Raw genomic sequence first — 23,874 nt, 5'->3', positions numbered from 1 at the left:
TCTGTGATGTAGGTATTATTACCCTTATTATTATTATTATTTTTTGAGACAGTCTCACTATGTCACCCTTGGTAGAGTGCCATAGCATCACAGCTCACAGCAACCTCAAACTCCTGGGCTTGAGTAATTCTCTTGCCTCAGCCTCCCAAGTAGCTGGGCCCATAGCTGGGAACACCCGGCTATTATTTGGTCGCAGTTGTCATTGTTGTTTAGCTGGTCCAGGCCAGGTTTGAACCTGCCAGCCTTGGTGTATGTGGCTGGCACCGTAACCCTGGCCTATTACCCTATTAGCCCCTATTACCCTTATTTTTACAGAGGCAATGGAACTCAGAAAAATTAAGAGATTTTCCTAAATTCCCACAAGTAGCACGTGGTCCTGATTCAAATCCAATCTTCAAAAACTCTGCTTTTTTCATCATAATCCACCAATCTAACTGTAATGTGTTATTTTTCTGTTTTATCAAGTTCTCTTCTTCTGAGTAGCCTATTTAATTTCACACAAATGTGGAAGAAATCATTCTTTCTAATTTCTTTTAATTAAAAAGTTTGGGCCAGGTTCAGCATTCTGGGAAGCAGAGGCAGGTGGATTGCTTGAGCTCAGGAGCTGGGGACCAGCCTAAGCAAGAGCGAGCCCCATTTCTACTAAAAATAGAAAAACTAGCCAGCCATTGTGGTGGGTGCCTGTAGTCCTAGTTACTTGGGAGGCTGAGGTAGGAAGATTGCTTGAGCCCTGGAGTTTGAGGTTGTTGCCACGGCACCTTAGCCTAGGCAAGACTCCCTCTCAAACAAATGAACAAACATAGTTTAGTAATAAAGACTCATTATGTTTCCTTCTGTGGGTCAAGAAGAGATACAGTTTCTGTGTCTACCTGTAACCCCACCCCTGCCCAGTCTGAGATGCCCAGTGTGTTGTGCTTGATTGAGGCTTTGATTTATTTTTCACAATGTCCCTTCTCAACAGCAGGGGAAGGGTTATCAGCAGCTCAGTCTTCACTAGATTCTCCCAGAGCAGTGCTTTCATTGGTTACGGGGATGCTCAAATCTCTGGCTCTTTGCTCACTTTCCTCTGACTCTTAATTATTAAAACCCCCTTAGGTGTTGCTCAAATAACACAGTATTACCATACTGCTAAGAGAGACGAGTGGATAGAACCTAGGATTGGTTCTGCCACTTCTTAGCAATGTGATTTTGAGCAAGTAAATTTTAATAATCACATATGTCTATCTCCTTGGTTGCAGTGACCTGTACATGAAATAATTCATGCAAAACTATTTTGTAAACCATAATGCTCTTTAATGATGTTGGCTATTAAATTGTTATTATTCCTAAATAGTAATATAAAAAATTTCTCTGTAGAGAGATTTATTTTCTTCTAAAAGCTATTTGTTATCTTTTGTTATATAATCAACCACTCCAAAGTTTAGGGACTTAAAAGGTCACTTAAGTGATTTAAGTTTAGTGACTTAAAACAGGGCTCAACAAACTACAGCCCATGGGCCAATAGTTGGTTTATAAAGAAAGTTTTTCAGCAACAAGGCCTTGCTCCTTCATTTATGTATTGCTGTGTCTGCTTCATGCTAGAAGGGCAGAGCTGAGTAGCTGTGCAGAGACAACATGGCCTAGAAGCTTAAAGGATTATCTCGCTCTGGAATAAAATGTTTGCCCGCCCCTAGCTGAAAACAACAATGATTTATTGTTTCTTATAATGTTGTTTTGGCAAACTGGACATTTTCTCTGCTAGTCTCCGTTGGAATCAAATGACTACAGTTTTCATGATTCTGGCTGAGGGTCCCAGACATCCTTCCTTACTCAAGAGAGTCTCGAGAGAGTCACGTGAGCCTAAGAGTTTGAGGTTGCTGTGAGCTGTGATGCCACAGTGCTCTACCCGGGGCAACTGCAGTCCGGCTGGGAGGGACTGTCTAACTGGTTTGTTTTTTACAGAAATCAAATTTTGCTGAAATGTGCCAGTCAGAACGATCATAGTTTGAAATTGCATGTCATTTTACTCACACATAAATCTTTGTTATTCTGTTTCATCTATAGCTTTTCTTAGTGACACTAAAGATCAAGGCCCCCCAGTGCCATCATACACCTGGAGAAGTGGTCAGATGTACTCTTTGAGAGCATTTGAGAACCCCCCTCAGATGCAGCAGACCCAAGCTCTCCGAGACTTTGAGAAGGTAAGTCCTATGGGTGGGGAATTGTTATCTCAATTAGAAGCAATGCGTGCACTGTACAGTCATGATGTCTCATAAAGGCATGACCCAGGGATTAGTCTGGATTATAAGCATTGCTGTCACTGTGGTGTGTCTGTCCAAATAAGCAATGTTATCTACGTGCTGGGGGTTGTGGCTTAGGGACAATTACCTGCTTGGTAGCCTTCCCCTTATCTGTACAGGATACAGTCTAAGACCCCAGTGAATGCTTGAAACCTTGGATCGTATCAAACCCTACATATACCATGTTTTCTACTATACATACATACCTATAGTAAAGTTTATAGATTAGGCACCATAAAAGACCAACAACAATAGCTAATAATAAAATAGAGCCATTATAACAATGTGCTGGAATTACTACTTATGCATTTTAGGCCATTGTTAAGTAAAATAAGGGTTACTTGAACACAAGCACTATTATACGGCAACAATCTGATAACCCAGACACTTCCTAAGTGACTGGCGTATACAAGTGGGTGGCGTATACAGGTGACAGTGGACAGATGGAGTGTGAGATTTCATCATGTTACTCAGAACGATTTAAAACTTCTAAATTGTTTATTTCTGGAATTTTTCCTACCATATTTTCAGACTGTGGGTAATAAACTGTAGAAAGTGAAACCATGGATAAGGGGGGACTACTGTACCAATGAATTTCATCTGACCACTTGTACACTTGGTTACATCTCAGAAAAACTCGGAATGTTTAAATGGCACCCTGACCATCTGTAGCTGCGGCCTGGGAGCCCGGGAGTCCCGGTGCAGTCAGTGGGGTTGAACTCTCTGCTGATAGCTCGGGCTGCTCTGATATCTGGGTATTGTCTGCAGTCTGAAGTGTCTCAGTGACAACCCTTTGCTTCTCCACAAGAGTCAGTTATGCTGCTTGAAACTCCTAAATCAGCTAGCTCTTAGTTCTCTGCCTCTTGGTGCGTTTGTCCTTAGTTTCAGGCAAAGAGAATGCCTGATAATGTCGTACAGATCCCCACCTCCCTGCAAGCTTGCTCATCCCAGGAAGCCTGTGCAATAGAACCTGTCCACTGGGATTTATGTGGCCCAGAAAGAGGCACCCAGAATTTACACCCATGTGTTCTAAAAAAAGAAGCAGCTCTTTAGTGCCCTCTGGGGGATACCCAGGGAACAGGTCCCACCTGAGTAATGCAAATAGGTTCTAAGATACATGGACCTAAGACTTAAAGTACATCCTGCCAGATATCCATGTAACATGTGCCTAAGAATTAAACAGCCTGCTCTTGGCATTTTTTGCTCAGAGTTGTCATGGATACTGTTTTCTTCTTATTTTAAGACACAGAATTTGTAGGAATATTAAGGGGCTTTTGAAGACTAAACCTCTGAACAGTTTTGTAATGCTGGGGGGTGGGGAGCAGGGATAGTAACATCCCAATCCCTTCCCTTTTTCACCTTTTGGATGTGCTGCAATGCAGAAAGGGGTGATCAGAGCTGCGGAGCTCCTGTAGGCTATGTGGGGTACTCTCTGAAAGACAGATTGAGAGGTGATTAGAGACCAATGAAGCGAGGAGTGTCGCCTCTGCTGGAGAGATCAGTGACTGGACACTGTGGGGAGGGAAAATAATGGGCCAGGTTTGGTGACAAGCAGGGCTCAGCTAACTTCCAGATATGGAGTCCTAAGCCCTTTTCTCTTTGAGTTCAGGTCTAATATCACAGATTACTTCACAATGCTGGGTGGAAATCACTGGCAGAAACCAAGCTAAGATGCAGAGAAAAGGCCAATATGAGATGTTTTAAGTCTTGGACTCTACCTAAGTAATGCAAACAATGTAACCTAATCATTTGTACCTTCAAATTAATAAAAAAGAAATGTGCCAGGCATGGTGGCTCATGCTTGTAATCCCAGCACTTGGGAGGCTGAGACAGATGGATTGCCTGAGCTCATAGGTTTGAGACCAGCCTGAGCCAGAGCGAGACTGTGCCTCAAAAAAATTGCAAAGTGTTGTGGTCAGTGCCTGTAGTCCCAGCTACTTGGGAGGCTGAGGCAAGAGAATCACTTAAGCCCAGGGCCTGTGAGCTGTGATGCCATAGCACTCTGCCGAGGGTGACAAAGTGAGACTCTGTCTTGAAAGAAAAAAAAAAAAAGAAAAGAAATGTAAAGGAAGGGAAAGAAACAGAGACTTTTTGAAATCATATTTACAGGACCTAAGAAGATCATAACCATCGCTCATGATAATAATATTTCAGTGCTTATTATACACCAGGCAATTTTCTAGACCTTTCAACTGTTTTATTTCAGCTAATTTTCAGTTCACTTTCCTGACTTATAAGGAAAACATTATTATTACAACCATTGTGCCAGTGAAGAGACCAAGGTTCAAATAACTTGACTACAGTTATACAGGTATAAAGTGACAAACCAAGGTAACGCTGGCAATCCCAAAGTTTCTGGAGAAATATGGGAGCCCTGAGAGGGAGGTTGGGATGCAGGTAGTTTGGTTCTATTCATAGGATCAAAAAGGCAGATGATGCAGGAGAACCACAGAGGGGTCAGGGTCCAGCTGTAACATCAAGAAGGGCTGCCACTTCCCTGTCCAGTTTACACATTGTCTAATAAAGTCATCTTTAACATGAAAACGCCAGCAGAACTGGCTGCACTGTTTGCCTACCTGCAGTCTAAGCCAGCTTTCCCTGGCAGGCAGAATCTCACCACAGTGAGTCAGTCTCCTGGGGTCCCACCCATCCTGGCCAATTTTTCCACTTGCAACTTGAAGTCTATGGGCAAAGAAAGAAAAGTGCTAAAACAAAGAGGCTTTTTAACTTTGGGGGTTTCATATTAACCTGAATTACCACAGTCTGGGTGACCTGCGCTAATTTAGGTGAATCTGGGCATTGTCACTGCTGTCTCTAGGTCTCACAATTTCAGTGCTGCTCAAGTGCGTCTCTCTAATTACAGCCTTGGAAAGTGACTGCCACCAGGGAAGGGCATTTCTGTTTTTTTTTTTTTTTACATGGCATTTATGGTTCCAAACCACAATGTTCCAAGCATACCGTTTTTGCTTTCACTGGTGTCTTAAGACATTCAAAAAGTTATTCATAAGAAAGGATAAAATCTCGGACTTTCACTAGTCCTGAGAGTAGCTTATTCTCCTTTTTAAACATGACTTGTTAGAGGACGTTCACACACAGTCATTCCACAGATCTTGAGCGAAGTTTTCAAAATGTATAGCAAATCAACCATTTTTTCTTTCTTTATAACTACAGAATGAAAGGAATGATTCTGAGTGCCTTACAGCAGCAGTCCCCAACCTTTTTGGCACCAAGGACTGGTTTCATAGAAGACAATTTGTCTATCATGGGGATTGGTCAGATAGTTTGGGGATGATTCAAACACATTACAAATATTGCACACTCTATTTCTGTTATTATCACATTATAATATATAGTGAAATAATTATACAGCTCCCCATAATGTGGAATCAGTAGGAGCTCTGAGGTTGTTTTCCTGTGAGTATATGGTCCCTGCTGGGAATGACAGGAGACAGTGATACCCAAAAAGTGTTGCTTATGTCCTCAGTTCCACCTCACATCATCAGGCATAAGATTCTTATAAGGACCATGCAACCCCCACCCCTCACATGTGCAGTTTACAGTAGGGTGCGGGCTCCTGTGAGAATCTAGTGTTACCCCTGATCTAACAGAAGGTGGAGCTCAGGCAGTGATGCGAGCCACGGACAGTGGCTGTAAATACAGATGAAGCTTCTCACTTGCTTTCTTGGTGCTGGTCGGTGGTAGAGGGTTGGGGACTGTGACTGAGGGTTGGGGCCCACAACTGTAGAGGATACAAAGATGTATAGGGGTCTCCAAAATTATGTAAGATTGTATTTAAATATAATAATATCTAAGACAATCATGGGAAGATATGTCAAGATTAGAGTAATTATGAATGTATGTCTTCAAAACCTAAATATTAGGACAAAGTTTTTTCTAATTTTTTTGTGCATAAACATTTTTAAAGTTGTAAATATTTTCTCACATTTGGTTTAAAATTAATAAGGAAAATTTATCCAAAAGAATGCAATTACAGAAATTAAACAATCCTGAACATCCTGAAAGGTATGGTTGCGAACATAGAAAAGAACATAACTTCCTCAGAAAATATGGCGCTTGAATGAGAATGGTTTTTTTTTTGCTATTTTTAAAATCTCCTTTCTGTCTCATTAGACCTTGTTTTCTTCTCTTCTCCACTATATGAAGAAGCCTTATTTTCCTTTCTGTAGAATTTGCAGTTCTATTCCAAAGATAATTTTCATTCTAAAAACAAAAATTTTGTGTCAACAAAAATAATGATATAAATTAATACAGTAGAACCTCTGTAAAGTTGACCAGCTGAGAGACTGCAGCAAAATGGTCATCGTATGGAGGTGGTCAACATAAGGAACTGGGCCTACTATCATGATATGTACATGTGGTGCATGTCCAGTCTGAAAATTAGGTTGACTTAAGGAGGTGGTCAGTGTTGGGAGGTGGTCAGCTATGGAGATCCTGCTATACTGGTTGGATGCTCGCAGTATGCCAGGCTCTGTGAATACATTTGACTTGCATTGCCTTATTCAGCACTCGTAATCATCTTTTGAAGTTTGGCACAGCCATTATCTGTGTTTGGACAGAGAGGGACACTGAGAGTAAGAAAAGGCTAGTAATTGCTAGAAAGTTCTAGAACTGGGAGTTGAATGTGAGTGTGCTGGTTCCAGAACTGGAACTCTTAGCCACAATTTTACTAAGTCTCTCTATTGACAGCTGATCTGGTTCATTTGTTTAATCCATTCATCCACTTAGGGTACGGCAAAGCCTGTGTGCCAGGCACTACTCTAGCTGTGAGTTGCACAATGATCAAGTATGAGTGTGTAAAAGCTGTGTATTCAAGAGCAAGATGGCGGCCGAGTAACAGCTTAGTTGCATCTGGGCACCATGAGTCTGGGGAGATGGGACTCCAGGCATCTATGGCTGGTGGGATCTGCCTATCATCACCCCCGTGAGGATACAGGGAGTTAGCGAGAGACTTCTGGACCCCAAGAGGAGGACTAAAACAGTGGAAAAACGGCACAAGAACTTAAAGAGTAAGAGGAAGTGAAAGGAACATTAGGGCAAGGAAACAGATAAAAGAAATCACTCATAAGGAAGAATCAGCAGAAAACTCCAGGCAACATGAAGAACCAGTCCAGAACAACCCCGCCAAGGGACCATGAGGTAGCTACTGCAGAGGATTTCACCTATAAAGAAATGTTAGAAATGACAGAAAGGGAATTTAGAATATACATGATGAAAACAATGAAACAAATGATGGAAACAATGAAGGAAACTGCTAATAAAGTGGAAAATAACCAAAAGGAAATCCAAAAACAGAATCAAATAAGAGATGAACACTATGAAGAATATAAAAAGGATATAGCAGAGCTGAAGGAAATGAAATAGTCAATTAGGGAACTTAAAGATGCAATGGAAAGTATCAGCAACAGGTTAGACCATGCAGAAGAAAGAATTTCAGAGGTAGAAGACAAAGTTCTTGAGATAACTCAGATAGTAAAAGAGGCAGAAAAGAAGAGAGAGAAAGCAGAACGTTCACTGTCAGAATTATGGGACTTTATGAAGCGTTCCAACATACGAGTTATAGGAATCCCAGAAGGGGAAGAAGAATGCCCCAGAGGAATGGAAGCCATACTAGAGAATATTATAAAAGAAAATTTCCCAAATATCACCAAAGATTCTGACACACTGCTTTCAGAGGGATATCAGACCCCAGGTTGCCTCAACTCTAACCGAGCTTCTCCAAGACACATTGTGATGAACCTGTCCAAAGTCAAGACAAAAGAAAAGATTCTGCAAGCTGCCAGGAGTAAGTGCCAGTTGACCTACAGGGGCAAATCCATCAGAGTGACCGCAGACTTCTCTAATGAAACTTTCCAAGCAAGAAGACAATGGTCATCTACCTTTAATCTACTTAAACAGAACAATTTCCAGCCCAGAATTCTGTACCCTGCTAAGCTAAGCTTAAAAATTAATGGAGAAATCAAATCATTTACGGATACACAAACATTGAGGAAATTCACCACAACAAGACCAGCTCTACAGGAAATACTTCAACCTGTTCTGCACACTGACCACCACAATGGATCAGCAACAAAGTAAGAACTCAGAAATTAAAGGACAGAACCTAACTTCCACAATGATGCAAAAGATAAAACTAAGCAATGGACTCTCACAAAATAAGACGAATGGAATACTACCACACTTATCAATTATCTCAATAAATGTTAATGGCTTGAATTCCCCACTGAAGAGACATAGATTGGCTGACTGGATTAAAAAACACAAGCCATCCATTTGCTGTCTGCAAGAAACACACCTGCCTTCAAAAGACAAATTAAAGCTCTGAGTCAAGGGTTGGAAGACAATTTTTCAGGCAAATGGAATTCAGAAAAAAAGAGGAGTTGCAATCTTATTTTCAGATACATGTGGATTTAAAGCAACTAAAGTCAAAAAAGACAAAGATAGTCACTTTATATTGGTCAAGGGAAAAATACAACAAGAAGATGTTTCAATTCTAAATATTTATGCACCCAATTTAAATGCTCCCGGATTCTTGAAACAGACCTTACTCAGTCTGAGCAATATGATATCCGATAATACCATAATAACAGGGGACTTTAACACTCCTCTTACAGAACTGAACAGATCCTCTAAACAGAAATTAAACAAAGATGTAAGAGATTTAAATGAGACCCTAGAAAAACTGTACTTGATAGACGCATATAGAACACTCCATCCCAAAGATAAAGAATATACATTCTTCTCATCGCCCCATGGAACATTCTCCAAAATTGATCATATCCTGGGACACAAAACAAATATCAATAGAATCAAAAGAGTTGAAATTTTACCTTGTATCTTCTCAGACCATAAGGCACTAAAGGTGCAACTCAACTCTAACAAAAATGCTCGACCCCACCCAAAGGCATGGAAATTAAATAATCTTCTGTTGAATAACAGATGGGTGCAGGAAGAAATAAAACAGGAAATCATTAACTTCCTTGAGCATAACAACAATGAAGACACAAGCTACCAAAACCTGTGGGATACGGCAAAAGCAGTTTTGAGAGGAAAATTTATCGCTTTAGATGGCTACATTCGAAAAATGTAGAAAGAGAGTGCATCAACAATCTCACAAGCTATCTTATGGAATTGGAAAAAGAAGAACAATCTAAGCCTAAACTCAGTAGAAGAAAAGAAATATCCAAAATCAAATCAGAGATCAATGAAATTGAAAACAAAACAATCATTCAGAAAATTAATGAAACAAGGAGTTGTATTTTTGAAAAAATAAATAGATTAAAACATTGGCCAGACTAATGAGAAATAGAAAAGTAAAATCTCTAGTAACCTCAATCAGAAATGATAAAGGAGAAATAACAACTGATCCCACAGAGATACAAGAGATCATCTCTGAATACTACCAGAAACTCTATGCCCAGAAATTTGACAATGTGAAGGAAATGGATCAATATTTGGAACCACACCCTCTCCCTAGATTTAGCCAGGAAGAAATAGAGCTCCTGAACAGACCAATTTCAAGCACTGAGATCAAAGAAACAATAAAAAATCTTCCAACCAAAAAAATGCCCTGGTCCTGATGGCTTCACTCCAGAATTCTATCAAAACTTCAAGGAAGAGCTTATTCCTGTACTGCAGAAATTATTCCAAAAAATTGAGGAAGAAGGAATCTTCCTCAACACATTCTATGAAGCAAACATCACCCTGATACCAAAACCAGGAAAAGACCCAAACAAAAAGGAGAATTTCAGACCAATTTCACTCATGAATATAGATGCAAAAATTCTCAACAAAATCCTAGCCAACAGATTACAGCTTATCATCAAAAAAGTCATTCATCATGATCAAGTAGGCTTCATCCCAGGGATACAAGGCTGGTTTAACATACGCAAGTCCATAAATGTTATCCACCATATTAACAGAGGCAAATATAAAGATCATATGATCTGATCCTCTCGATAGATGCAGAAAAAGCATTTGGTAAAATCCAGTTTTTCTAATTAGAACACTTTTCTAATTAGAACACTGAAGAGTATAGGCATAGGTGGCACATTTCTAAAACTGATTGAAACTGTCTATGACAAACCCATAGCTAATATTTTACTGAATGGAATAAAACTGAAAGCTTTTCCTCTTAGAACTGGAACCAGACAAGGTTGTCCTCTGTCACCTTTACTATTCAACATAGTGCTGGAAGTTCTAGCCAATACAATTAGGCAAGACAAGGAAATAAAGGGAATCCAAATGGGAGCAGAGGAGGTCAAACTCTCCCTCTTTGCTGACGACATGATCTTATACTTAGAGAATCCCAAAGACTCAACCACAAGACTCCTAGAAGTCATCAAAAAATACAGTAATGTTTCAGGATATAAAATCAATGTCCACAAGTCAGTAGCCTTTGTATACACCAATAACAGTCAAGATGAGAAGCTAATTAAGGACACAACTCCCTTCACCGTAGTTTCAAAGAAAATGAAATACCTAGGAATATACCTAATGAAGGAGGTGAAGGACCTCTATAAAGAAAACTATGAAATCCTCAGAAAGCAAATAGCAGAGGATATTAACAAATGGAAGAACATACCATGCTCATGGATGGGAAGAATCAACATTGTTAAAATGTCTATACTTCCCAAAGCAATCTACCTATTCAATGCCATTCCTATCAAAATACCAACATCATACTTTCAAGATTTGGAGAAAATGATTCTGCATTTTGTATGGAACCGGAAAAAACCCCGTATAGCTAAGGCAGTTCTTAGTAATAAAAATAAAGCTGGGGGCATCATCATACCAGATTTTAGTCTGTACTACAAAGCCATAGTGGTCAAGACAGCATGGTACTGGCACAAAAACAGAGACATAGACACTTGGAATTGAATTGAAAACCAAGAAATGAAACTAACATCTTGCAACCACCTAATCTTTGATAAACCAAACAAGAACATACCTTGGGGGAAAGACTCCCTATTCAATAAATGGTGTTGGGAGAACTGGATGTCTACATGCAAAAGACTGAAACTGGACCCACACCTTTCCCCACTCACAAAAATTGATTCAAGATGGACAAAGGACTTAAATTTAAGGCATGAAACAATAAAAATCCTCCAAGAAAGCATAGGAAAAACACTGGAAGATATTGGTCTGGGGAAAGACTTCATGAAGAAGACTGCCATGGCAATTGCAACAACAACAAAAACAAACAAATAGGACTTCATTAAACTGAAAAGCTTCTGTGCAGCTAAGGAGCCAATAACCAAAGCAAAGAGACAACCTACACAATGGGAAAGGATATTTGCATATTTTCAATCAGACAAAAGCTTGATAACTAGGATCTATAGAGAACTCAAATTAATCCACATGAAAAAAGCCAACAATCCCATATATCAATGGGCAAAAGACATGAATAGAACCTTCTCTAAAGATGACAGACGAATGGCTAACAAACATATGAAAAAATGTTCATCATCTCTATATATTAGAGAAATGCAAATCAAAACAACCCTGAGATATCATCTAACCCCAGTGAGAATGGCCCACATCACAAAATCTCAAAACTGCAGATGCTGGCGTGGGTGTGGAGAGAAGGGAGCACTTTTACACTGCTGGTGGGACTGCAAACTAGTACAACCTTTCTGGAAGGAAGTATGGAGAAACCTCAAAGCACTCAAGCTAGACCTCCCATTTGATCCTGCAATCCCATTACTGGGCATCTACCCAGAAGGAAAAAAATCCTTTTATCATAAGGACACTTGTACTAGACTGTTTATTGCAGCTCAATTTACAATTGCCAAAATGTGGAATCAGCCTAAATGCCCATCAACCCAGGAATGGATTAACAAGCTGTGGTATATGTATACCATGGAATACTATTCAGCTATTAAAAAAATGGAGACTTTACATCCTTTGTATTAACCTGGATGGAAGTGGAAGACATTATTCTTAGTAAAGCATCACAAGAATGGAGAAGCATGAATCCTATGTACTCAATTTTGATATGAGGACAATTAATGACAATGAAGGTTATGGGGGGGGGAGGAAAAGCAGAAAGAAGGACGGAGGGAGGGGGTGGGGCCTTGGTGTGTGTCACACTTTATGGGGGCAAGACATGATTGCAAGAGGGACTTTACCTAACAATTGCAATCAGTGTAACCTGGCTTATTGTACCTTCAGTGAATCCCCAACAATAAAAAAAAAAAAGAAAAGCTGTGTATTCCGGGATGTTTGCTTCAGTACTCTTTATCTAATGAAATATTATAAATAATCAAATTAACCATCAAGGTGAGGATTGGTTATTTCAAGGATGATGTACACATGCAACAAAACATAAAACAACGTACTGACTTGGAAGGCTGTCCGTGATAATAAATTTAAGACTAAACAACAAAATAACAAGTTGACTGAATATTACATACAAAAAGATCTTTTTTTTCTCTTTTTCTTTTCTTTCTATCTTTCTTTTCTTTTCTTTTTTTTTTTGAGAGGCAGAATCTCACTCTGTTGCCCTGAATAGAGTCCCATAGCATCATATCTCACAGCAAACTCAATCTCTTGGACTTAAGCAATCCTTTTGCCTCAGCCTCCTAAGTAGCTGGGACTATAGGCGTGTTACCACATCCTGCTATTTTTTCTATTTTTAGGAGAGATGGGATCTCACTCTTGCTCAGGCTGGTCTCAAATTTATGAGCACAAGCAATCCATCTACCTCGGCCTCCCAGAGTGAGAATTATAGGGATGAGCTACTGTGCCTGGCCAGGATCTCATTCTTGAGAGAGAACAAATAGAAATGTCTGGAAGGATATAATGAAAATATTGATAGTAATTACATATGAGTGATGGATTAACCATGAGTTTTAACTTCTTTATAACTTTCTGTATTATCTGAATTTTTAATAACGTGTATTCACTGTATTTACCTAGTCACTGAACAGATATTTCTAGTGTTCTTACTATGTGCAACATAACGTCTTAAGCACTGCATACAATGATGAAGAAGTAAACATGGTTCTTGCCCTATACAGTTTGCAGATTTAGCAAAATGTAATCATTATTTTTATGTAAGTAAGAGATATTATGGATTATATCTACTGGGGCTCCTAACTCAGTCTGCAGGGGTGAGAGGATTCAGGGAAAGTCTAACTAGGGACTTGAAGGAGGAATAAGAATTAGCCACTAATTTGGGGTAAGAGCGGGAGAACGAAGAATGTTCCATGCAACGAAAACAGCATTACTCAAGATACAGATGAGGGAAAGACCTGGAGTGAGTAGTATTCCCAGGGCCGTGGGTGCAAGGAATGTGGAGAAAACTCAAAGCAGGAAAAAGGGAGAGACAGAAGCCAGCACACAGGCTGTCTTAGAAGTTATGCAAAGGCTTTTAAGTTTTATCTGAGCTCAGTGGGAACCACTGAAAGCTTTTAGACAGAGAGTCCATATGATCAGATATCCCTCTTGGAAAGGTCCCATTGGCTCCTTATGGACTCTGGATAGAAGAAGTAAAGTTAGGGAGAGAGAGTAGCTAGGAGGCCGGGGAAGGAAAGAGAGATTTATTTCAGAGACAGAAGCTATTGATTGGATGTAGAACCAGAAAGGGAGAAGCAGCCCAAAGATGACTGACCAGCAGTTCATCTCTTCATTCCCAGCCCAGACTGTGACCCTGTTGTAAACGTCCAGGCTACCTTGAACTCTCACTTTAATAGCATGTTATTTGTTCAGGTTCTCCCTTATCTGTTTGAATCTGAGCTCCACACTAGCAGGGGCAGTCTTTGTCTTTTCACCACTAGAGACAGTGATTAGCCACAGGGCCTGGTACATAGCAGGCATGCCTTTTTCTTTTTGTCTTTTTTGAATGAATGAGTGATACCAACCTTGAGTTTGGGCAATGACTACTTTATGCCATCCACTGAGAAAGAGAGAACTGTAGTAGGCACCTGCACTGTTTTTATCAGCATTAAAACAATGGCAACACAAACCAAAAAACAGTGACGTGATTTCCATTTGGGGAAGCAAAGTAAAGATCCTTCCCACTCTTAAGGAACTCTTAATCTAAGTGGGGAGACAGCCAGACAGATAATTCCCTATGTTGTGAAACGGACCACAGTGAGAGCAGGTCGGCAGTGCTGTGGAAGCGCTCTGAAGGGGCCTTTGTCCAGGTGTTAGGGTCAGGTAATATCTTAGCTGAATCTTAGGGGGAGATGGGACTAGTTAAGTCAGAGTGAAGAGGAGTAACATTCCAGGCTCAGCCTGCTACCCCTGCAAAGTCCTGGAGGAAGCATAGAGCACAGCGAGTTCAGATACAGGAGGCTTTTTGTCATAGCTGGAGCACTAGAGAAACAGGAGGGTTTTTGCTGATTGGAGTGCATGTGGGCTGTGTCTCTTCTGAGTCACCCTCTACTGCTGGTCAAAGCATTATTATTGCAGTCATGGTCATTCACTGGCCATGGACTTGTAGCTCTTGTGCTTCTTAGAGCAGGTCCTAGTCGTACCTTCAAAACTGCCTTCACTCCTCGAGAGGATGGAGAAAGGATTATTGAGAATCTAGAGAAAAAGGTGAGGCCATAAACTGCTGTTTCTCCCCTGAATTCTAGAAGCTCAGCAAATGACCAATTATAGACAAACCCCAAGTCCTGCTGGTGTCAACTGGGCCAAACTGATGGAGAATCTAGTTTGGAACTTGGGAGTCCTGGCACTGCTGCAGCTCAGCTGTCACTTCTGCCACGCAGCTCACTTAACTGTCTCTGGAAGCTCTATTTCTGGCTAGGCCACCTATTTTTGGTGACCAGGGAAGTTGTTATCTGTTTTGTTTTTATATAGTTCACAGTGCTCTAGTGTGATGACAATGACGAAACCTTGTTATTCTAGGCCTGGGGGGAGGGTGTAGTTGTGTATCTATGGGGTGGGGGAAAGCAGCGGAAACATCATCTGAACCCCTCTCTTTTATCCGAATGATGAAGCTGCCTAAGATAGGGTTTCTTTGCTAACCTGATGTAATAGCTCTGAGGTTAGCTCTCTTGTCATTGGATCAAGAAAAGGCTGTGTAAAGCAGGGGTAGCATCGTGCTTCTGAGTTTGGGGTGGAGAAAATGGAACAGTATTAGGAATAGGTTAGCATTTCAAAGACTCTACAATTTTAAGGTGGTAGTGGCTCACACCTGTAATCCTAGCATTCTGGGAGGTTGAGGTGGGTAGATTTCCTGAGCTCAAGGGTTATAGACCTGAGCAAGAGTAAGACCCTTTATTAAAATAGAAAACTATTTTATCTCTTCATTAAAATTTGAAAAACTAGCTGGGCATTGTGGCAGGCACCTGTAGTCCCAGGTACTCTGGAGGCTGAGCAAGAGGATTGCATGAGTCCAAGAGTTTGAGGTTGCTGTGAGCTATGACACCACAGCACTCGACCCAGGGTGCGGAGTGAGACTCTGTCTCAAAAAAAAAAAAAAAAAAAATTAAACATAAATTAAAGACTCTGTAACTTCAGGAATTACATTGAAATTTCAGAAACAGAGTTTCAGAAGGAGATTTTCTTTATTGTGCAACTCAAGAGAAAAAAGTCAGGTCTTTGTAGAATTCAGTCTGCTTTCTGAGACGGGTATTAGTAATTGACTGTGAGATACAGGACAGAACCCTTGTGTTAGAGTAAAAGAGGTAATGAGTGGAGACCAAGTTGACTGAGTCTGAATGACATTTTCCTTGCTGGAATGTGGTATGTGAAAGTTACACATATTCCTCAGAGCAGCCCAGTGAGTACGTTTTCCTTGTGTTAAAATATAGAATAGATCATATATTTCTAGCTGTTTTATCTGAGGATTATGATAAAAACTCTACATTTTTATAACACATAATAATCTGTGAGTATTCAGTGTTGAGGGCCACTTACAGGATACTTCATCTGACCTTTCTGTTAGGGACCCATAATCTAGGGAGGGTTAATATAGAGAACATTCAGATATGATCAGTTCTAAGCTATTTGCCTTTAACTGAATTGAACCAAATTTATACTGAATCTTTATCATAAAAAAATACTTTGCAAAGGATTTGGAAAGTTACTTCTGCCATCTTTGGGTTCTTCTTCTTTTTGAAATAACTTCTTTGTTGAAATATAATCTACACGCTATCCAATTCACTTTCATAAAGTTTTCAATTCCATGGTTTTATTATATTCACAGAGTTGTGCAAACATCACCTCTATCTAATTCCACAACATTTTCTTCACCCTAGAAAGAAGCCTAATGGCCATCAGCAGTTAACTCCCTACTCTCCTGTCCCCAGCTGCTAAAAAGCGCTGATCCATTTTCTCTCTTTATGGATTTGCCTATTCTGGACATTTCATATAAATGGAATTACACAGTATGTAACCTTTGGTGCCTGGCTTCTTTCACATAGTATAATCTTCTCAAGGTTCATGAATATTGTAGCAGTATGTCATTCCTTTTTATGACTAATATTCCATGTGGATATACTAAGTTTTGTTTATTCATCAGTTGGAGGATGTTTGAGATGTTTGCACTTTGGGATATTATAAATAATGCTGCAATAAATATTTGTGTATAAGATTTGGGGGGGCACGTGATTTTAATTCTTTTGGGTGTATAACTAGGAGAGGGACTGCTAGGTCATGTGGTGACTTTGTGTTTAATCTTTTGAGGGCCAATTTTGGTTTATTCATTTTGAAAATGAAGAAAACACATAGGTTCAGGTGGTCAGATCCTCCAAGGCCACAAGGAAATTCATTTAGTGTGAAGATACTTTTGAAAAGATGTAGTGGGCCTGAGGTCAGTCACAGTGAGTCCCAGGTGCAGTGGGGTCGTTCAGTCTCATGATTACGGCTGATGGGTGTGTGACATGGAGCCATGCTGCTGGAAGCTGCAGTCTTGCTCACTTTCCAGGTGAGCAAGTTAGTCAACTTCTTTCCTAGGCAGTAGAATGGGGATAATATCTAGTCTTTGGACTTCAGATGTTGTTGAGAAGATAAAATGAAATACTATACATTGGAGTGTTTTGTGCCTTGTTAAATCCTTTGCAGGTGGCCACTTCGGGGAAGGCAGTAGAATTGTACCCAATTGATTGGGTAATGCAGGGCCAAGTCATCCAAAAGGCAGGAGGTAAACGTTTCATTCATGCAACTCAGATTTTATCAGAACAGCATAGAGACTCAGCAGACATATAGATGAGAGAACATGTATGTGTAAAACAAACTATCCCTCTCTCCTTACATTGTCTCTTCCTGGCTACCCCGTCTCCCAATCTCAAATGCGGTGGATTGTTGGGTTGTATTTCATGGGACGCTAGAAAGCAGGAGACCTGCCCACATGTCTCTGTGCCCTTCCCATAGGACCATTTTTTTTTAGTTTTATTTTATTTTTTTAAATTATTTTTTATTAAATCATAACTTTGTACATTGATGCATTTATGGGGTTCAGTGTACTGCTTTGATATACAATGTGAAATGCTTGCATTGAGCTAAGTAACACATCCATCACAATTATACTCATTTCTTAATAGTTCTGAAATGTACCATTGCGTCATGCACATTAGGTGGTGTCCCCCCCAAATATCCTCCCTCCTCCCATGTCCCCTATCTCCTCTCCTCTCTCTCCTCTTCCTTTGTACTTTCCCATAGGGCTGTTTTGAAAACAAGACAGTTAGTGAAGTTATAGATTAAATCGTCTATTGGACACGATCCTTTGGTCACCGTTACTGGTTTTGTCTTAGAAATAGAGTATCCTTTCCACCCACTTATTTCTTGCTGAGGCACTAGGCAGCCAGGGCTCTCAGTCTGAGCAGGGCAACTCTCATTACCCTTCAGGCCCTGGAGAGCTGGTGGGCATCCTGAGATTCTTCAGAAAGTGAGAGCATCTGACTGGTGAGTGCCTTTGGCAAGATTGTTTCTGTGAGAAAATGTGTTTCAAATACGGAAGACTCTCAGGATGGCCAAAGATCTCAAAAGTCCACCAGACTAGAGCTGACTTCTGATACAGAAGCCCTGACAAGAGGCTCTTTAGTGTCAGTCAAGACCCTTCTGTGACAGGAAATTTACTCTCTCTTATAATGTAAGTACTCCCTGAAAGTCTGATGTATAAATGGACAGGGGGAGTGTGGCAATACAGTGATCACGTCCAGCCCTACTGGAGAATTGATCCTTATCGCTAACTGATAGTTGCCCCCGTGTACTTTCTAGTTTCATTGTATTTAAAATACTCTTTTAAAAATTATGAACTATTTCATAAACAACAGAAATATGCAAAGAATGATAAAATACTTGTCCTTGTATCCAGTATCTAAATGTTAGCAAATGTTATCTTCAGTCCATTTTTCTCCTATGAGGAAGCACAAGTTAGCCTCACAGGTAGAGGTGCAGCCCTCCTCTAGCCTGCTGGATCCCCCTCTCTGCTTTCCTGCAGTTCCCCATTATTAAGTAATTTCTCCCCAATGACACAATGAGGAAATAGCAGAGCCAAGATTGAACCTCAGGCTCCTTGGTTCAAAACCTATTGCTGTTTCCACAATTTCATGCGCCCTCACCTAGGCAAATACACACAATAGTGATAATATTTACTGTCTATAAATGAATGTAAAGTGTCGGGAGTTATTTAAAGCACTCTTCTCCTATTCCTCTGTTTATTATATTGACTTTTTTTTAATATTTCTATTTTCAAGGAAGGGAAAGATATAAATTATCAGGTACCAAATAAGTTATAGAAAGAATGTGTTCATTAAGTTGATTAATTATGTTTAGTGAGTGGAACTTGATTTTTAGGAAAGTGATGGGTAAGAGATTAATATGTTTTCAAGCAATTCCATTCTAAGAGCTATCTGGGGTCTGAATACGATGAAGCAAACTTCAAGCTGGGTTGTTTTAAAGGCTGATTGACAGTCGGTGATGTTAATGGAGCATGACACGTGACAGCTGGGGGTAACCCGCCTCCTCCTGCTGGTGCTGACCCAGACCTCATTCACATCTCATGTCCAGTCTGGACTAATAGATGCTGAGAGGGGTAGAATGAAGAAACTGAGGACGAGCAGGGGAGAGCCAGTAATGTCTGGAAAACTACATTTGAGAGAAGAGTAAAGATTTGAGACATGTTCTGGAAAAGAGGAAGAACAAAGATTGAAGCTCTCCCATGGCTTAAGAACCTGTGGTGTTTAATTCCCTAAGCAATGCAGAGCTTATGAAAGCATGCAGGCTGAGAGGCCTGATGCAGGAGGCAAGTGAGAAGCCCAGGTATTTGTGTTTTTGTTTGTTAAAGCCACACAAAAAAGTGTAACCTGAGCAAGAACAGGCCCCGGGTGTGATGGTGCACACTTGCAGTCTTAGCTACTCAGGAGGCTGAGGCAGGAAGTTCGCTTGAGCCCAGCGGCTTGAGGTTGAGCTAGGATGATGTCACTGCACTCCAGCCTGGGCAACAGAGTGAGATTCTGTCTCCAAAACAAACAAACAAACAAACACCACTCCTCCCCCTCCTTGACAGCAAACCTACAAAAACCAAACAAGTAAAACAAAATGTAAGCAATACACAAGATGACCTTCCTCGAGCAATATCTTGTGTCCCTTAGCGAGAGCCCAGATGTGCCTAAAAGAATAAATTCCAGGTTCCTCACCTGACTGTCAAGATCTCTCTAAGGTGGTTCTTCACTTCCCATCTTCGGGGGTCCCTTGTCTCAGGACAGCATGTGCCCTGTTTTTTGCTGGTTGGCTCTCTGCTCCACTGCCTGGATGTCCTTGTATTATTCTGTCCCTGCCACCTATCGGAACCTGAGTCATTCTTAAAAGGTGCTAAAGTGCCAGTTCTTGGTGGAACTGTCCAAAATGACCTCTCCTTCCAAATTTGTATAGTTTTAATTATTTACATGGTTCATTTTGTCCTTTGTAATTTGTCGTATATTATTTGTTCAGAACTCTTGTAGAACATCCACATTTTGCACTATGTATTCAAGCTAGTCTCTTAGAATTATTTATTTTACTTACAGAATCATCTTTTTATAAGGAGGAATGCTATCAGGTATGTTTTTCATCCTAAAAGGTCTGCATCATGTCTCATTAGATTGAGTTTTACTCTTCCTCTGAGGTCAAAAAAGCCAGTGGGTTAATTCCTCCTCCATTCTTGAATTCAGCAGATGTTTACTGGCACAGACTACCTCTGAGCACTGTGAACAAAACAGGCAAAAATTCCAGCTTTCTCATGAAGTTTCTGTGCTAGTGGAGGAGAGAGAGACAACAAAATAAATAAGTAAAGTGAATCTTTTATAGGTGCAGTGCTACAGAATAAAAAATAAAGAAGTGGGACGTAGAGTGTCTGCATGAGGTTTGGGGCAGGTTATAGTCTTAAATAGGGCTTGCACCTCTCTGAAAAGGCGACATTTGCTCAAAGAAGAAGGTGAGGAGTGAATCACGTGGTTATCTAGAGAAAGAGCATGCCAGACAGAAGGACTGGCACTCCAGCAAGGGAATGTTTTCTTGCTTATTATTTTGGAGAAAGAGCAAGGAGAAATGGGGTCTCTGGGACAGAGGGTACAGGAGGAGAGTAGTATGAAAAAGTGGAAGAGGTGATTGAAGGGGCAAGAATCACCTAGGGCCTTGGGCCTTACAGGTTGGTGAGGTGATATCACTCACCTTTCACTCTAGGTTAGACAGGAAGCCAGTGGGGTTTCTAGTGGAGAGTCATCTATTTTATAAGGGTTACAGTGACTACCATGCTAAGAATAGACTACAGGGGGAAAAGAAGGGAGCAGAGACATCAGTTAAGGGGACTACTCAAATAACTTAGGGGTAGATGATAGTATCTTGGACCAGAGTGGTAGAGGTACCCTTGACAGTGGTGGTAGATGGCTTCTCCCTCCCTCCGTCTCTCTTTCTCCGGCAGATGGAAATAATATTTGCAGACAGATGAGGTGATGTATATGAAAGAGAACGAGTTAAAAACTCACAGGTTTTGGCCTAAATAACTGCAAATACTGAGTTGTCACCTACTAGGAAATTAGATATAAACTGGAGTTAAGGGGAAAGATCAGGGTAGGTATTAAAAACTTAGAAATTTAAATGAGCGCCGGGCGCGGTGGCTCACGCCTGTAATCCCAGCACTGTGGGAGGCTGAGGAGGGAGAATCGCTTGAGCTCAGGAGTTCGAGACTCGCCTGAGCGACAGTGAGACCCCGACTCTCGTGAAAAAAATGGAAAAACCCAGCCGGGCGCCGCGGCGAGCGCCTGTAATCCCAGCGGCTTCCAGAGGCTGAGGCAGCAGGGTGCCCGCAGCCCGAGTCTGAGGTTGTGGTGAGCTACCACACCCACTGCACTCTGCTCAGGGGCATAGGGTGGGACCCTGTCTCAACAAAAAAAAAAAAAAAAAGAAATTTAAATGAGCAAAATGTCATTGTTCTACCCATTCTAGAATAACTTTCTAGCAAATGTAGTTTCTCAGGAACTATTTAATATCAAAACAAATCATTCTATACTATTGGAAAACTACAGGGATAATACAGATTAACTAGCCCATATGTAACAAAGCAAATCAGCAAAACACATAATACTTATGGGAGACTTACCTATTTATTAATTCTACAAATACTGTATTTAGGGAGTGATGTCTAAACACTGTGCAATAAGAATCCAAGGACGTAAAATGCACCTTGCCAGCCCTTAAACACTTTAGTCTGGTTGAGGTGATTGTCAATAGGCCCTGATGGCACGCTGGGAGGCATGTGGGCGGAGAGGGCTCCGTAGGTGCCTGTGGAAGCTGCAGGACTTCATGAAGACACATATGTCATTGAGCTTTCCCTCACAGCTTCAGATTAGTGGGAAAGATCCAACATACACAAAGTCAAATAAAGCTGACAGGTGTGACACGACCATAAAAAACAGTATCAAAAAGCAGCATATGAACACTTGTCAAATGCTAATATTTGCCTTGGAGTTCAAAAGGGGAAGAAGATTTTCCAGTCTTGGGTAGCAGGAAGGCTTTACTTGGGTGATACTTCAACTTACAACAAAGGAAGGAAATAGGATTGAGTGTTTTAAAGACAAGTGATGGAGTTTCCCCTTTATTCTAAGAGTGATGAGGTGGTTGTGAAGGGCTACAAGTAAGAGAGATGACAGGGTAAGATTTGAGTTTTGAAAACATTGATTTGGCTGCAATGTGGAGAACAGGCGAGAGTGGATTCTGGGAGACATGATGGGGACTTCCGCAGAAGAATTTGCTATGAGGTTTTTTGTGAGAATGGGACATTCAAGTTGGATATGTAGAGCTGGATCTTGGGTAAGAGCACTTGGTTTGGGATTTCGGAGGTGTTTGGGAGGTAAAAATGCAGCCCTAAAAGTGGATAAGACCTCTAAGGAAACAATGTGAAGAGGAAAAATGAAAGGCGAAGGCTAAGAATTTACCATCATTTAAGACGCCAGCAGCAACAATATCCAACAGAAAAGAGGCCAGAGAGATAGGAGAACAAGATCTCACAGGGCATAAGAGGAAATAGGCATAAATGTGCAGAAAGATCTAGGTTGGATCACTGTGCATTTATTTATTTCAACTTTTATGAAATTATCTTACATGATAAAGGAACTCAATCAAGTACAGTAGACTACCCAAGCATGATTAAAAACTAATCTAGAATCTAGCAGCCTGGCTCCCCTGTGTACACAGAGGTGATAATAACTAGGTCATCCCTCTACGAGCGTAGACCAAGAAAGACCTTACAAAGTACCCATTTCCAGCCATTTCATTTTACAAATGAGGACAGTTAGGCCCCTAGAGAAGTGCACCCCTAAGTTCATACACGTATTTAATAGTAGAACTGGCACCAAAAAAAGATCTTTTGAGTTTTTATTTAGACTTTTCTCTTTTCATCACTGTCTCTGACTCTAAATAATATTTCCTTTATACTAAGAGTGCAGGTTTAGTGAACATAGTTAAGTAAATTTTAATTGTGTGGTTTTTTTCATGAGAAATATTTCAGTTTATTAACTGTCTATGGTAAGAAATGTTACCTACAGGCGGACCCCAAGTTATGAACAAGATGGGTTCTGTAGGTTTGTTCTTAAGTTGAATTTGTATGTAAGTTGGAACAGGTACACTTACCTATTACCTATAATAGCCCAATAGCCCCTGTTCATAAGTGTGAGTTGTACATCATTCAGATGTTTGTAAGTCAGAGACTGCCTGTCTTTATAATCCAAATCTATTTGGAGAATACACAGTTCTAACTAAGCTCTCCTGAGGCCACTTGATTCACTCAAACATTCTCTATCTTTCAAGGCAAAGTGCAAATTCAACTCCTCATGAAGCTCCTCTGAACACCCTAGGAATTGATCAATGTTTCTTCTGGGTTCCCACAGAGTCCATGTTTTGCAAACTGTAGACTGAAACTTATTTAGTGGGTCGTGAAATCAATTTAGCAGGTTCTACCCAGAAAGAGAAACAGAGCATACTGGAGAATATCACACATAGACATCTCACAGTTACTCTGTGAGATATTTACTTCAGTTAAGAGCAGGCAGATGTATACGGGATGATAGCGTAAAAGGTAGAAAAACACAGATTTGGAGGATTACAGGGTAAAAGACATCTTAACAAGGAATGATCAGCTGTAAGG

The 23,874-nt window shown here is 40.5% G+C and overlaps 1 protein-coding gene across 2 annotated transcripts in view; it reads left to right on the top strand.

Moving 5' to 3' along the window:
- The window catches only part of PDE4DIP (phosphodiesterase 4D interacting protein), a 291,845-nt gene that overhangs the window by 83,843 nt on the left and 184,128 nt on the right, over nt 1–23,874 (top strand). For both annotated transcript variants that reach the window (XM_053592789.1, XM_053592797.1), the window contains exon 3: nt 2,044–2,180. In XM_053592789.1, coding sequence (XP_053448764.1) covers nt 2,044–2,180 — 137 coding nt within the window. The remainder of the gene's footprint in view (nt 1–2,043; nt 2,181–23,874) is intronic.

The sequence above is a fragment of the Nycticebus coucang genome, chromosome 5 (assembly GCF_027406575.1).
Source record: "Nycticebus coucang isolate mNycCou1 chromosome 5, mNycCou1.pri, whole genome shotgun sequence".
Classification (NCBI taxonomy): domain Eukaryota; kingdom Metazoa; phylum Chordata; class Mammalia; order Primates; family Lorisidae; genus Nycticebus; species Nycticebus coucang.
The sequence above is the reverse complement of the archived record's forward strand: the minus strand, read 5'-3'. Positions and strand labels throughout refer to the sequence as shown.